Genomic DNA, 15,119 nt, shown 5'->3' on the forward strand with positions numbered 1-15,119 from the left:
CACCTGGAGCCAAGCCCTCAGAATAAGATTTATATAATTGGGGTCTAAAGCATGTTAAATAAGGAGAATCATTTTTCTTTTGTAGAAGAAACTCATTTTCCTAACACTTACCTATTATACAACAGACAAGCAATAAATTTATTCTTCTGGTCCATTTTATTTATCTTTGGTCTAAGACCAAATATAGCAGTATATTTTATCCTAAAGGGGCACTCTCAAAGTAGTTTAAGCCGTGGCTGGATCATTTGGGAAAATTCAGCTCCAAGGTGAAAACTTTGAAGAGGACAATCCTCTAGCACCTTAGTATTATTTTTATAATTATTTAAAGTATGCTTCATTTCATAGCCTCATCAGAATATCCCTTCAATATTATGCAAGTTTCCAGCATGAGCTTGTATAGAATGTTAAGTCAAATATTACCCTCCAAGGGATTCAAGAATATCATCTACTAAAGCTAGAAATCTAAGAGTTAAAATGATTACTCCAAGAGACCATAATTCTACCAGGTGCTGGTCACAGCACAGTGCAAATGAGGAAAAGAGGTGATTCTACATTTGGGAGTTTCAGTATTTTCTAAATATTGGTTTAATGTGCCTGAGGGACTATAATTCTGAAATAAGCAGATTTTTGTAAAATATTGCACACCAAGATTCTTTTTGTTTGCTTTCACTTAAGAGTAGAAATTCTTGGTGGGCAGGGCACCTGGGAGGCTCAGTTGGTTGAGGGTCCAACTCTTTTTTTTTAATTTTTTTTTCAACGTTTATTTATTTTTGGGACAGAGAGAGACAGAGCATGAACGGGCGAGGGGCAGAGAGAGAGGGAGACACAGAATCAGAAACAGGCTCCAGGCTCTGAGCCATCAGCCCAGAGCCTGACGCGGGGCTCGAACTCACAGACCGCGAGATCGTGACCTGGCTGAAGTCGGACGTGAGGGTACAACTCTTGATTTCAGCTCAGGTCATGATCCATGGTCACGGGATGGAGCTCTGTGATGGGCTCACGCATTGAGTGTGAAGCCTGCTTAAATTCATTCATTCATTCCCATTCATTCATTCATTCATTCATATTCTCTCTCTCTCTCTCTCTCTCTCTCTCCCTCCCCCCGCCCTGCTCTCTCCCCAATTTATGCTCTAAAATAAATTTTAACACAAAATTTTTAAAAGAAATTCTTTAATACTCCATTTTATAAATTCTCATTTCTCTACAGCATGGCTAACATTAACTCCTTTTTTAAAAACAGCTATATTCCATGGGGCTCCTGGGTGAACTTCCAACTCTTGATTTCGTCTCAGGTCATGATCTCACAGTTCAGGAGCTTGAGCCCTGTGTCAGGCTCTGGGCTCTATCCGCCTCTCTCTCTCTGTCCCTCCCCTACTCATGCTCTCTCTCAAAAATAGACATTAAAAAAAATAAATTAATTAGAATAAATAAATATAAAATGCTATAATCCTTATTTGCTCTCATTTTACAATTCTGCCTTTTCTCCTGAAAACTAACACTTCTTAAAATACCGAGGTAACTAAAATAATTATGAACACCAATATCCCCGAATTCATCAGACAAATTGGGAATGAATATGAAGCGTATTCTTCTCCAGCAACACCCGGTCCTGAGTACTGAGAATTATCATTAAAAATTGGCTCTCCATTTACATTCTGTGATGCTCAACTTTAATGTAGTCCTACCAACACATAAGTGACCAGCACAAATAGTTGTTCTTTGTTTTGAAGAACTGTGAATAAGGCCATAGGAATGTGACCTCAGTGACAGATAATTTATAAGCTATGCACATTAGGGTGATTTCTACTACTTCTTCTGAAATGTGTATCAGCAAATAGTAAAAACAAAAATAATAATAATTTCCTTAGGCTACATATGATTTAGATGAACTGGTACAGATAAGCCACTTCTTTAGACTTCATTCTGGGACATTTCAACTGTCAAATGTCCTGAAGTGATGATTTTATATTATAATAAACTGATAGAATAGGTTTTCCCTAGTTCTTTTACCAAGATATTTAAAAACCAATAATGTTTTGAGCAAGAGATGAAAACTCAGACTCACTTAAAAAGGTATCAGACTCTTCCCAGCTTTTATTAACTTTGCACCATTCCTTTTTGTCAAACTTCCAGGACCATCCCAATCCCAGCCTTCACATCCAGATATTCTCCTCATGTCAGAAGAAACTTCCCATGTGAGTAATAAAAATTTCAAATTGCTAAAATGGTTAATTTCTGCCTCTTAGTCCCAATAAATACTGATGATTTTGGAAGCGGAACCAATAAAAATAAAGGAGGACACCTTCTAGTAAAAACTTGCGATTTGAAGGTAGTGTAGGAAGGGAGAAAGAAGTTAGCACGGTAACACCTATTCAAGTGCTTTGTAGTTTCTAGAATAAACACATGATCTCTTTTGAGAGGCTGACAAAAAACGACGACACTGGTCAACTATATCTGGCTGCACAACAAGGGAATTATAAAAGGACATAAGTGTATAGAAGAAGGAAATACAATAAAACCTTGGTTTGCAAGCATAATTTGTTCCAGAAACATGCCCGTAATCCAAAGCACTGATGTATCAAAGTGAATTTCAAGAACCACTGGCTCAGTTGTGATCATGTCACATTCGGCATCATGTACTACTCGTACTGCAAGACATCATTCATTTATCAAGTTAAAACTTATTAGAAATGCTTGTTCGTGGGGAACCTGGGTGGCTCAGTCGGTTGAGCGACTGACTTCGGCTCAGGTCATGATCTCGCAGTTCGTGGGTTCGAGCCCCGCATTGGGCTCTGTGCTGACGACTCAGACCCTGGAGCCTGCTTCAGATTCTGTGTCTCCCTCTCTCTCTGCCCCTTTCCCCGCTCATGCTCTGTCTCTGTCTCTCAAAAATGAATAAACATTAAAAAAAAATTAAAAAAGAAAAATAAGAAATGTTTGCTCGTGTCGCAGAACATCATAGACCGAGTTACTTGCAATCCAAAGTTTTGCTATACCTTACACTTTGCATTGGGAACTCAACAGATCTAAGCCTTAGAAAAGGATTATGAAGTCAGGAGGCCTTAAATCAATACCACTTCCCCTAAATTTAAGGGCAAACAGCGCTAACATCATAGCTATTCACTCCCTAGCAAAGGTTGGCAGAAGGAATTCATCATTTGAGAGTTTCAACTTCAGAGATTAAAAAGTAAGGGATTCAGCACATATTTCTTTCACACCTACATCCTTCCACCACCTAGCTAATGGCCCCCGCTGACCTGCCCTGCTCCCCACCCCAAGCCTGGACAGATGTTAAGAGTTAATACAGACTCTCCACAAACTTATTCTCCAGTACTGGGTCACTCTGTTTTCCTTTCACATGCACTACTCCACTTTTCTAAGGATTCCAAAATATTTGCGACTGAAAGAAAAAGCATTAAGACCTGGATTGATTTTTTTAAACCAAAGTACAAACGACCCCAAAATTAACATTTTTTTTTCCTGACATTCAAAGTACATCAGGCCATCCCTCTGCTACTCTGTGTGCCACTCAAATCGTTTAACTACATGTCAAAGAACCTTAATGCTGACGCTAGATCAAATTAACCCGTGGGCACTAACAGATGTGACATACTAAATCTGAAACTACGACTGCACTTTACAAGTTAATTGGGACACTGAAGTGATTCCTTTCCCCCGAGGTACATTTGGCACTTATCGATACCACCAGCCCCACCCCCATCCAACCACAGCCAGACCACCCTCATTATTCTACTGAGCCTGGGGACTATGTTCTCTCCTATTTCATGCTTCCTTTTCCTCTTCACCTTCCACAGGCCCTACTTTCCTCCCCTCCTTCAACCTATCAGGATCATAATAAATATTCTTTCCTACGTGATTTTATTTCTGGCAAATGAACAGTTTTACGAAGAAAGCACTATGTATGTCACAAGACAGAAGTTTACCTGCCATACACTGTCAGGCACCTCTGATTTCAGTGGTTTAACTCGGCAGGAGAACTGCCTATTCCTCTGAGGAGCAAAACTGTCAGAGAAAATGGTCTACCCAACTACCCAAGCCTGAAAGCTGATGGAAATTGGTGTGGGAAGCTGTAACTTTGGCCCCGCTCAGTCTGAGGCTGCCTAGCCCTCAGGCCTAGCTCATACCAGAGTTGCCTTTTTTCCTCTACCCCCAGCAGCTTCCTTCTCTTGGTGCTGTTGCCTCCAAGGGCTGCTCCATGGGGAACTCCTCCCTGCTAATCTTACTGCCAAGGGGGATGCAGGCTCTTTAATTCCCTCTTCCTCACAGTCCCCAAAGACACTGACAAGGGCCTTTTATTGTATAAAGGGCTTTACTACCAACCATTACAAAGAGTACAAGGTGTACAACCCTGGGGAAGTTAGAGCTTCCACAGAATTATTGCAATTGTGGTCCCTGGATCTATAATTTCTATTTTCTACCAGCCATCAACTGGTTTAAAAACTCTCCTCCTTTCAATGTAATCTAAGTCAGTGATTCCATACTTTCAGAATTTAGGAGCCAGAAGAATTAAAAAGGGAGGAGGAGGAGGACAAAGAGAAGGAGGAGGGGCGCCAGAGGGGAGGGGGAAGGGAGGAGGAGAAGAGGCAGAAGCAGCAGCAGCAGCAGCAGCAGCAGCAGCAGCAGCAGCAGCAGAAAAGAGGGAAAAAAGGAAAGAAAACGCACATAGGGGTTAAACATTTTTTCTGGTAAAAGGACAATAAAAACAAGCAAATGTTCACCATCTGCCAGTACTATAAATAAAATAATTTTTATTACACACACAGAAAAGTCCACCCTTCAAACTATAATAGGTTAATCTTTAAAAAAAAAAAATCATGTTATATATATATATTTTTTTCCTTCTGATTTTGCTTTGGAGAAATGAAAACAAATTCCATCGAGGAGCTGGTGCTTAGGAACAGGGATTGAGTCCAGTCTCACATTCAGAGTTACGGTGAAAAGATAAAATAACCTCTTTGCCTCAACTACACAGCTTTTTAAAAATTCAACCCACAGCAATGCCTCCTTCCAAAGCACATGGGACAAATACTGTGCCCAGAGCAAAGCTGGAGCTCGAACCTCAAATCCTGGGAGATTGGCAGCTCCTGGTCAGTTACTGATTAGATACTGAAGGAGTATCGCCTAGTTCCTAAAAACCCTTCCTAGTTGTATGAAAAGCAAGAAATATTACTTTAATACCATCAAGAAATGACAAATTAGGTCAAAATGCTGATTTAAAAATCTTTATTATGTACTTCAAACTGTTCCAAAAACCCCAAATGTATCTGGACTTACTTGGCCTTAATAAAGAACAGCTGGGCAACAGGACTTGTTCTTTATTAGTTAAAACTAGGCCAAAAAAGTGGCAAAAAAAAAAATCTTAAATTGTACACATCCCCCCAAATTTGTTTCCTAAAGCCAAAGCTATTTGAGACTGAATTTTACTAAGCTAAAACCTTCTATTTTCCACAGTTAATATGTAAATAACACCTCAAATGCTTTTCTTTTGAGAAAACCCCTTGGCAAACTCTGTTATGGAACCTGAACCCTCAACAGGAGAACTTAATCCAAGCATAAATCTAGGGTATTACTTCCTTTTACAAAGCAGTGGTAGTTCATGAAAGAAAGCCATTACTTGAAAGCAGTAGGGCAAAAAAATCTAGGCAATAGATTTACGTGGGAAATTACAATGTTACGTTATAAACTCTTAATAAACAAAAGCATTTTACTTACGATGTTCCCTGCTGAGAATTAGTGTGGTTTTTTGAAGATGTATCATATTGTTCTGTGGGGAAAGGAAAATGATCAAAGCAACACAGTGAGATATATTCATGAGTTTCTTATAACCCCCCCCCTTTTTTTTTTGCTGTCCCTCCACCGCTGTCCTCACCTTTTCCACCTAATCGTTTAGTATACTTGAACTCAGTCAACCAGTGCTTGCTATACACACCGCACTTGGTACAATCTCACCATTATATAATAACTTACATCACCTCTAGAGTAGACTTGCTCAGAATCAAAGAATCCTGAACAGAGCAAAAACACAGAAAAGAACTGCTTGCAGCACACACTGCCACATGGCTGGTAACTTTCCTACGTGCTGGAACCTGACTTTCCTTGACGTCGGGTTGTGGGGGGCGGCTCACGTGTTAGCACTATGACAGGGTGGCACTCACTCTCACCTGGTCTGACCTCACCTATCTTTCAGTGATTTGCTAGCACTCCCTTTTCTCAGCCTCTGTATTTGGTCAAGCGTGCTCCCCTTCTTATCCGTACCCCCGTTATTCAACACCTGCCCCCATTCATTTATTCAACAGCTATCTGCAGAATGCCTCACAGATACAAGATGTTCAAGGCATTTGATCCTGTCCTCGATGAGCTTACAATTAACTGAGGAACACGTGACAGGCACACAAATATGTATCTATGACCCCAGGCAGTGTGAGATGAGTACACAAATCAATCATATAAATTAACTGTACCAGGAATCTAGGGAATGGTCTGTTGATTATGACTAAAGAAGGCAAGTTAGGCAAGGAGCAAAATGAATTGTGTCACAAAAGATGGGGGAGATTTTGACAGAATGACTGCTCTGGCCATAGAGAGACAGGAGGGTGAGGAAGGCCTTTGGCAGAAGAGACGGTGTGAGCCAAGGCAGAGAAGAGGGAAGATTTAAAATGGCACAGATTTGGAAACAGTAAGGGCGGGGCGCAAAAGATGTGGACACCACAGAAAGATGGGTGAAGGTTGAATTTTAGAGGGCACTGGATGCCACGATGGTAAGTTATAACATTGTTAGGCAATGAGACATCACCAAAGGTCTAAACAGGAACATGACAGATTCCTCATAAAGATTAGTCTAGTGGTGCCACCTGATAGAACCTAGAAGGGAATGGGGAAATAGTAAATGTGGAGGAAACGAACCAGTTGGGAGCCTGCTCTAGGTGTGAGGTAATAGCTGAAACAGAACTTGAAGTGGAATGGCAATATGGGTGCCTTTTAAGACACGGTTGAAGATTTCCCAAAAATGTCATGTGGAGACCCTGCAATTAATCACTCTGTCCTCATGGTGGCAGCAGCTCTTGCATGATATTTTTGAACTGCTTCCCCTTGGGGCTAAAGCTGGAGGCAGGACTACAAATGGGAGGAGCTAAGGTCACTCTTCAACACAATCACAGGGACTCCCATACAGTGGTCTTCACTGGGTCTTAAGCACCACGAGGCTTGGTTATCCTCAGGCAGTCATGTTTTTGCAAACCTGTGAACATAAATACTGGGGCATGCAAGTAAAACCCTTATACCTCATTCTCTACAGACTCTAAAACCTGAAGATAACCTCTCAAGAAATCTGAATTCTCTTGCTGAGCATACTTTGAGAAACACATGTCAAATTCTACTTTTCTGATCACTAAATTGGCACGTAATCCACTCCCTCTTCATTCAACATACAACTAGACCCTTCTAGGGTCCAACGAGGCCCTGCAAAGGCCAGTCTCACAAAAGTGAACAAGGTTCCCCAGAACACCAACAGACAGAGTGGCAGCAGCAGGAAAAACCCCAGGGTAAGCATCTAGTGAGCCAAGATCCACTGGAGTCCTGCCAGGGTCTGAAAACGTATCAGAACAAGGGGGAATCAGCCCATGCTACTCCAGTGGCCAAGAGGGCCATCCATCCGCAGCCAAAAAAGTGCTTACCAGCTCATCTTCAACTATATTTTTGCTATAAGAAGGAAATCAAACAAAGAATTAAAGGGAATCTTTCTAAACCAAGACTGAGCAATCATCAGAGCTGTAAGCCAGTGGAAGGCATACAATCTGCCTGACTGGCAGACCTAGCAAAGGGGGAGCAGGGAGAGCAACAAGTAAAAGGGGCACATACTACTCCTGTCCACAGCTAAGCTGGCAATGCATCTAAGACTTGTGCCACTCTCACTGCTTATCTGTCTCCGTATAGGCAGCCAAGACGTTGAGAAAAAAAGATTTCCCCATCTCCCCCAAGAAGCCACCAATTTCTGTTAATTTTACCTTGCTACTTATACAATACTGTGGCAAGATGATCAGGTTTACTTCTCTGCATGTAGGGGAAATTCAGTAATAAATTCATTGAAGATCTTATTCAACATCTAGAGCAGGGGATGGCGAACTTTTTCTATAAAGGTTAGACAGTAAATATTGTGGACTTTGCATGCTGTACCTTGTAGCATAATAATAAATGAATGGGTAAGGCTGTGTCCTAATAAAACCTTTACAAAATATAGTTGCAGAACAGACGGACTCTCAGGCTATGATGGGCCCACTCCCATTCTAGAGGAAGGGATATTCTGCTTCTTGCTTTCCTCACCTTTTCTACTCTCCCCACATCCTTGTAATTTAAACAATAGAATAATAAAGGGAAAAATGTAAGTAAGGGAAAAGAATGAGGTGGGGAGATCTGAGGAAGAGTCACCTCCATGAAATATCTAAGAACAATCTTTTCCTGACATACATACATATCCTACTTTGGTAGCCCTATTTTTTGAAGATTAGCACTTCGTAACTTGGATGCTCACCGTATATTACTAAACTAAATGACTGCAAAATACCTGAGTCATTTTTAGAAGGTTTCAAATGCCTTGTATGTAGTTGGGACACAAAAAAATTTGCTGAACCAAGGGGTTACTGATGAAGAGAAAGGCTAGACCTAGTTAGCTTACTTCTGTTTCCCCCTAAATTCCCAACTATTTACAATCCATAAAGAGAGACAAACAAGAATTACAGGGTGAATACATACAGGAAAAACTGAAGCATCTGTGTGCTCTATTCCTTATACAAATTTCTTACTTTTTTTTAGAAAAAAAAAAAAACACAAGAACCACACAAAATACCCCAATCTATTCTTATATATAATTCCTGAATTATAATGCGTTAATGCGTTGAGAGTCACATTCAAAATGTGTAGCACACATCAGCTAATTATATAATTATATATTAATTATATATACAGCTAATTGTTATAATTGTAACATATTATATTTGTTAAGTATTTTACTATGACCTCTTCATTAACTCTTTGCAACAATCTGAAATTCCATCCAAGGAACAGTTTTATGTTTTCCCTCCTTTCCTATTCTTTCAACAGAGGAAGCCCTCATCTGTGCTAGGCCATTTTTCATTAATTTTCTTATATTAAAACAGTAAAAACTATGCTTTGTTTTTCAATGCAAAAATCAGTTCCACGCAATTTACTTACTTTGGTTTTGAGTTGCAGAACTGATGTGCTGAGAATCCTAGAAAGAAAAATAAAAATCTCCAGTTCTCAAAATACTAAGGTTTATAAATCTTACGTGGCATCACCACTAAGTCTGATGAACACTGATAAATCTAATTTTTACATAAAATAGGTTTTATTTCTTCTGCTGTTTCCTAGAGTTTACTTTTCCTTACAGCAAAGATAGATTTATTTTATTTTATTTTATTTTATTTTATTTTATTTTATTTTATTTTATTTTATTTTATTTTATGCAAAGCATAAGGTTTTACCTTAAAACCAGTAATAATGAACATTTTTAAAAAACTATCATGAGAAAATATGGAAAGTATCTAACATGGCAAATTCTGGTTTGGGTAGATATAACCTCTTTTGAAAACAATACCATGGAAAGGAATAGCTATAATATATTAACAATGCGCATGCATACAAAGCTGGACAAAACACAGATCTGAAGGTGCTATTTCTATAGCTCCAAGGAGATCCAAAAGTACAAATAAGCAAAGGAAAACGGCAGTGTTTAAAATTCATTGTTCACAAATGCTTCAATGAAACATGCAAGTCAGCAACTGATCCACTTGTTACTAAAACCAGCGCTAATGTAGATGATCATATCAAACTTTAAGAAAATTAGGAAGTATAAGAAGTGGAAGATTTATGTATTAGACCTGAACTAGGAATCAGACACTCACCTTACTTACTTTCCCTGCACTTCTGTTTTCCCATTTGTAAGAGTCTCAAATGAGAGAATTTACTGAAAAGTCCTAAATGCTTTCATAAGCTATAAAACTTGGTACAAATGTAAGATGTTCTTACTGACATAGTTTGGAGAGTGAAGTGTTTGAAAACATTATGAAGCATTTTAAGCGCTAAATTAACTGCAATTTTAACCTTATCTGCAAAGATTCCAACAGCTAGTGCTAGATTAATCTGGTTCACAGCAATACTTAAGACTTTTCACTGATGTGGATACAGTGCCTACTGTACTTGTAAGGAATTACCTTTGTCGGAAAAGGAAATTTGGAGGGCTCGGCTGTACTGGGCGTATGTATTGCTGTCAAAGGAGGCGGCCATGAATGGGTCATTTCCTGGAAAGAGATTTGGAAAGGGATGAACAATTATAAATAGAACACTTATTGCTATGTAAGTTAACTTTATTTAAGACTTTTTTTTTTTAACATTTATTCATTTTTGAGAGAAAGAGAGAGAGAGAGAGAGAGAGCGCGCGCAAGGGAGGGGCAGACAGAGAGGGAGACACAGACTCCGAAGCAGGCTCCAGACCCTGAGCTGTCAGCACAGAGCCTGACGCAGGGCTCGAACTCACAAACCGTGAGATCATGACCTGAACCTAAGTCGGATGCTAAACTCACTGAGCCACCCAGGCGCCCCAGCTTTTTAAAGTGGGTTGATAGTAAACAAAAAGTGAAATCTTAAAAGTTATTTTACTTTAAAAAAAAAACCCTACTTAATGGGCTATGTTCAAACACCAAAGATCTCCAACTCACAAAACAGTAATCAGTTCAAAGAAGAAAAACAAGAATGCAGAACATGAATGGTCTTAACACTGAATATTATAAAGCATATAAACAGTAATAGGTATTAACAGAGCTTATGTAACCGTGAACACAGAGTCTCTACTCAATGCGTTCTTTCTCCCTCAGCTTCTTTATTGCATTTCCTGGAATTATTTAAGTTCAAAGGAAGAAGAACTTTCCTGTTTGACTTAAGCAAACAAGTAATTCAGGTCACTTGTTCCACTTGGGAGAGTTTTAATGGATTTGACCCTTCCCTGATACACACTATTAGTACATATGAACTTTTTTGGAGGAAAGGGCCTTTAAAAATTACGTTCCCTTTCCAGCAACAGAAGTTTCACTTCTATTCACTATTTTCATGGAGGCAAGATTTTTAGATCTTCCAAATTAATATATATATATATATGTATATATATATATATCCTGACATGAGTTCTTTTTTTTCTGAGTGCATTCATGACTTATACTCTGCTTTGCTAAAAACCTGGCCCTAAACAGAATGTCAGATTAAATATGTCCAATCACAAATATATGCAGGTGCACACACACAATTTCTTAAAATGGCATTGGAGATCATGAATATCAACCCCTTCGTTTTACAGATGAGAAAACTGAAGTCTGAAATGACTGGATTTGGTGTCCCAGGAAGCTGATGGCTGAGAGCACAGGGTGTGGGCCCCTTCGCTTATCCAGTCTAACTAAGAGAAAGAAGTTCATTCCCACACATCTCAGACTTGCTTGGTAAACTGGCTTAAAGATGGACAGGCGACTCCCTATGAGCAAGCTCGTGACCCCAGATTTCCTGCTGAATTACTTCACCTGTATAACACACTGTATACTATAGCATTTCTTTTCAGAGTGTGGACCAACCTCTCCATTGCCACAGAAATGCCATCTGATCCTTGAACAACTGGAGACGGATCTCTAGCAAGTATTTCCATTCCCAGACTCTGCACTTTTCCCCTTGCCTTTCCCCACAGCCACTCTCTTGGTGGCTATCACCCCAGGACAGACATAAATGACCTGGCACAGTGGCAAGAAGAGTAACTGATGCTGGCTTTCTTGAGTAATTTTTGTTAAAGGTGAAGACATGTCCATGCCTACTGACTAACCATCTGCTTTGTTCAGCACAAAGGAAGAATCCTGTCCTAGAATATAATGGAAAGAGCAACCACTCTGGAGCCAGAGTCCCAGACTGGAATCCTAACTGATCCTCACCAGCCCTGGCAGCCTACAGTCCCCGAGCTCTCTGCACCTCTGTTCTCAGTGAGGGGTGAACTAAGACCACTTATTTTTCTAAGTAGAATGAGGGTAATTTATGTAAAATGCTTGGATACATGGTCATAAAAAGTACTTAATAAATTAAAAGCATCACAACTTTTAATTAAGTCTAGTTTTGAAAGAATTTCAATACTGCACCAAAGCGAGCTCCCTGCTGTTTTATTTATTTGACTATCCTTTAAGGAACAGGATCATTATAATGCTACAATATAAAAATATAATTAATTGAGGTGTTTGAAAGTATCCCCCCTTCTGTTTTCCAAGAATTTCTTTAGAATCCCAATGGCATCTATGACTTTTAGTTACCAATTATTCCCAGAAAATGTCCATTGTGCTCACAATGCCTAGGGCTGCCCCAGCTATTAAATTAGGCAGTTGGAAAGTGCATAAACTCTTTCAGGACCTAAGTTGTTTGCCAACAGCCTGAAAGAATTTATATACTTCCCTAAATGCCTGGCTTACTGGAGGGAGTTAGGCCTTAGGAGAATTAGGGCCATAAGGCAAGGAGGCTGCCCAGAATTGCACACAAGGCCATGAACTTGCTCCCTACCTTAACAATGACTTACCACACGAATGAGGGTAAATCAGGTGGCACCTGCCTGGGTCTTAGCTTCCAGGTGCCACGGAGCTGTTGCTCCTTGCTCTCTACCTTGCTCACTCTGCTCTAGACACACTGTCTGCTTCCTCTAACTTCTGGTGCTCCTCGAATACACCAACCTGTTCCCACCTCAAGGCTTTTTGCATTCTTTCCTCTGCTCATCCTCTTCATTTGCCTGCTATGGGAATCACTGCACTCATCAATACCTGATATTTTTATCATGTAATTATCTTCCTCCTGTAATCCCCATTAGAGCAAGAACTAGGTCTTATTCACGTGGCATCGCCAGTGCCTAGAAAAGTACTTGAGGCTTAGTGGCTATTTGTTGCATAAATGAATGAACAAGGAACAGTGCTACCACTCACTGTACCAGAATTGCTAGAATGCTGCGCTGAGGTACCGTCTACGAGTACTGTGCTGACTTCCCCAGGAGGCTGTCCAGGCCATGCCACTGTAAGTAGAAAACCCGAGCTGTTGCCTTACGCCCACTGAGTACATGACGGCACAGTCTGCTGTCTGGAACTCATGTGTGACCAATTCCTAATCTCCAGTACTGTCTGCTATCTTCTTACCCCATCAGCCTGCAGGAATTATAGGCCTTTGTTAAAACACTTCCACTCTTCATATTTCCACCAGAGAACCAAGAAAGATTTTTCTATGATTGTTTTTTCTGTGAGGAAACTATTTACTGCTTCTATCACCCATCAGAAATATCTGTGTTAGGATTCCTGGCAATCTTCATAAGTTGCTGGTAAAAGAGAAGAACATGAACCACGAGGCAGAGTAAAGTACCTGGATCAGCACTAGAGAGTGAGAGCTAGATAGGACCCTAGGGATCATCTATTAGCCCAGGGCCTTCATTTTACCAACAAGGAAACTGAGGCCCAAGGAGTGCACATAATATGGCTGGAGCCCCCAAGAGAGGGTGAGTGTAGGGGGAAAGACTCCAAGTCTCCACTCTGCAAAGGCTTGTGCCCCTCCTCAGTCCAGGATATCCTTCTATTTGCTCTCCCTATGATTTTCAAATGAAAATACTCACCTGGTAGCTTGCATTAACTGTTCACTTTCATGCCTTTCCAGGTAAGCAAGAACTCATGAAAGTGACACTGGCAGAGAGGGGAGGGACGATGAATAGGTTTATTAAATTAAAACTGCTTGTCTGATACTCTAATACCATCATCCTAAATAAGGGATTTCATGAGGAGTATATTAACACATCAAAATCTAAGAGCAACATTTGATATACACAGAAGACAAGTAATCTATATTGTTGCATTTACTTTTGAAATAACTATAAAACAAATCACACACACTTTCAGAGAAAATGCTAAGGCCATATTTTATAACTCATTTGTTGTTTTATTACTCATCACACCAAAGGATTTCAGAAATATCAGAAGAAGAGGATGAGACAAAAGCTTAACCAACATAACCTGTTTATTATTAATCTTACTTGCTTGTTCATAAAAATTGTTCAATTTTAGCAGTACAAAGTGTGTTTCCTTAGAGATATTTCTTAGAAGATTCCAACTATAAAAGTAGGGGACAAAAATTATAAAACAGAAATGATGGAACTGCTTTCCAAATATCTGAACATCTGGTTTGACACTACCTTTGTCAAAAATTTTGCAAGGGAGGGGCTCCTGGGTGGCTCAGTCAGTTAAGGGCCCGACTTGGGCTCAGGGCATGATCTCACAGTTCGTAGGTTCAAGCCCCGTGTAGGGCTCTGTGCTGACAGCTCAGAGCCTGGAGTCTGCTTTGGATTCTGTCTCTCCCTGTCTCTCTGCCCCTAACCCACTCGCATCCTGTCTCTGTCTCTCTCAAAAATAAATAAACATTGAAAAAAAAAAATTTTTTTTTTGCAAGTGAGAATTACTGGTTTCAATGCCACCCACTTAATACTTTATAATAAAAAATTAAAGGAAAAATTGGATAAGCATATATTTTGAGGAAAAGTGAACGGTGAAAATACAAATGAATAGGTACATGTGTCATACAGATCTCTACTTCAAAAAAAATCAGAAAACTTACAGTAAAAGATAAAGCAAGAATAGCACTAACATGCTTCCACTGACATGGAAGAAAGTTAAAAGCCAAAGAGGAGCAATGAGAAATAAACAAAACCCTTAGTTATTACAATTATAGTACTTGAGCATTCAATTTAGCTCTAGATTTCCTGGAAATTGAAGCCAAAGTAAGAAACTAAAGAGTTTATGTAATTCTTCTCTGATAAAATGAAAGCATACAGGTTCATGAGGAGAATTAATTTATTTTTTTCCTGGAACTGAATTCTAGGAAGAATCTGTTGTCCTTGTGGGGGGGAAAAAAACAAAACAAAACCCTGAACCAACAGATAACGGGTTCAATGATGTATCTGTAGAAACAGCAAAAATGTTCACAGCACCATCTCAAGAAACAAGAGTGAAAAATAACCCTTCAAGGTAAGTTTATAGATATCC

At 39.7% G+C, this 15,119-nt stretch overlaps 1 protein-coding gene across 9 annotated transcripts in view; it reads right to left on the bottom strand.

Annotated features, from left to right (window-relative positions):
• The window catches only part of AFF1 (AF4/FMR2 family member 1), a 265,568-nt gene that overhangs the window by 54,020 nt on the left and 196,429 nt on the right, over positions 1-15,119 (bottom strand). For all 9 annotated transcript variants that reach the window (XM_045056119.1, XM_045056117.1, XM_045056118.1 and 6 more), the window contains 3 exons: positions 10,248-10,334; positions 9,229-9,265; positions 5,734-5,785 (listed from right to left, as the gene is read on the bottom strand). In XM_045056119.1, the coding sequence (XP_044912054.1) occupies positions 5,734-5,785; positions 9,229-9,265; positions 10,248-10,334 (176 nt within the window). The remainder of the gene's footprint in view (positions 1-5,733; positions 5,786-9,228; positions 9,266-10,247; positions 10,335-15,119) is intronic.

This window comes from Felis catus, chromosome B1 (assembly GCF_018350175.1).
Source record: "Felis catus isolate Fca126 chromosome B1, F.catus_Fca126_mat1.0, whole genome shotgun sequence".
NCBI lineage: Eukaryota > Metazoa > Chordata > Mammalia > Carnivora > Felidae > Felis > Felis catus.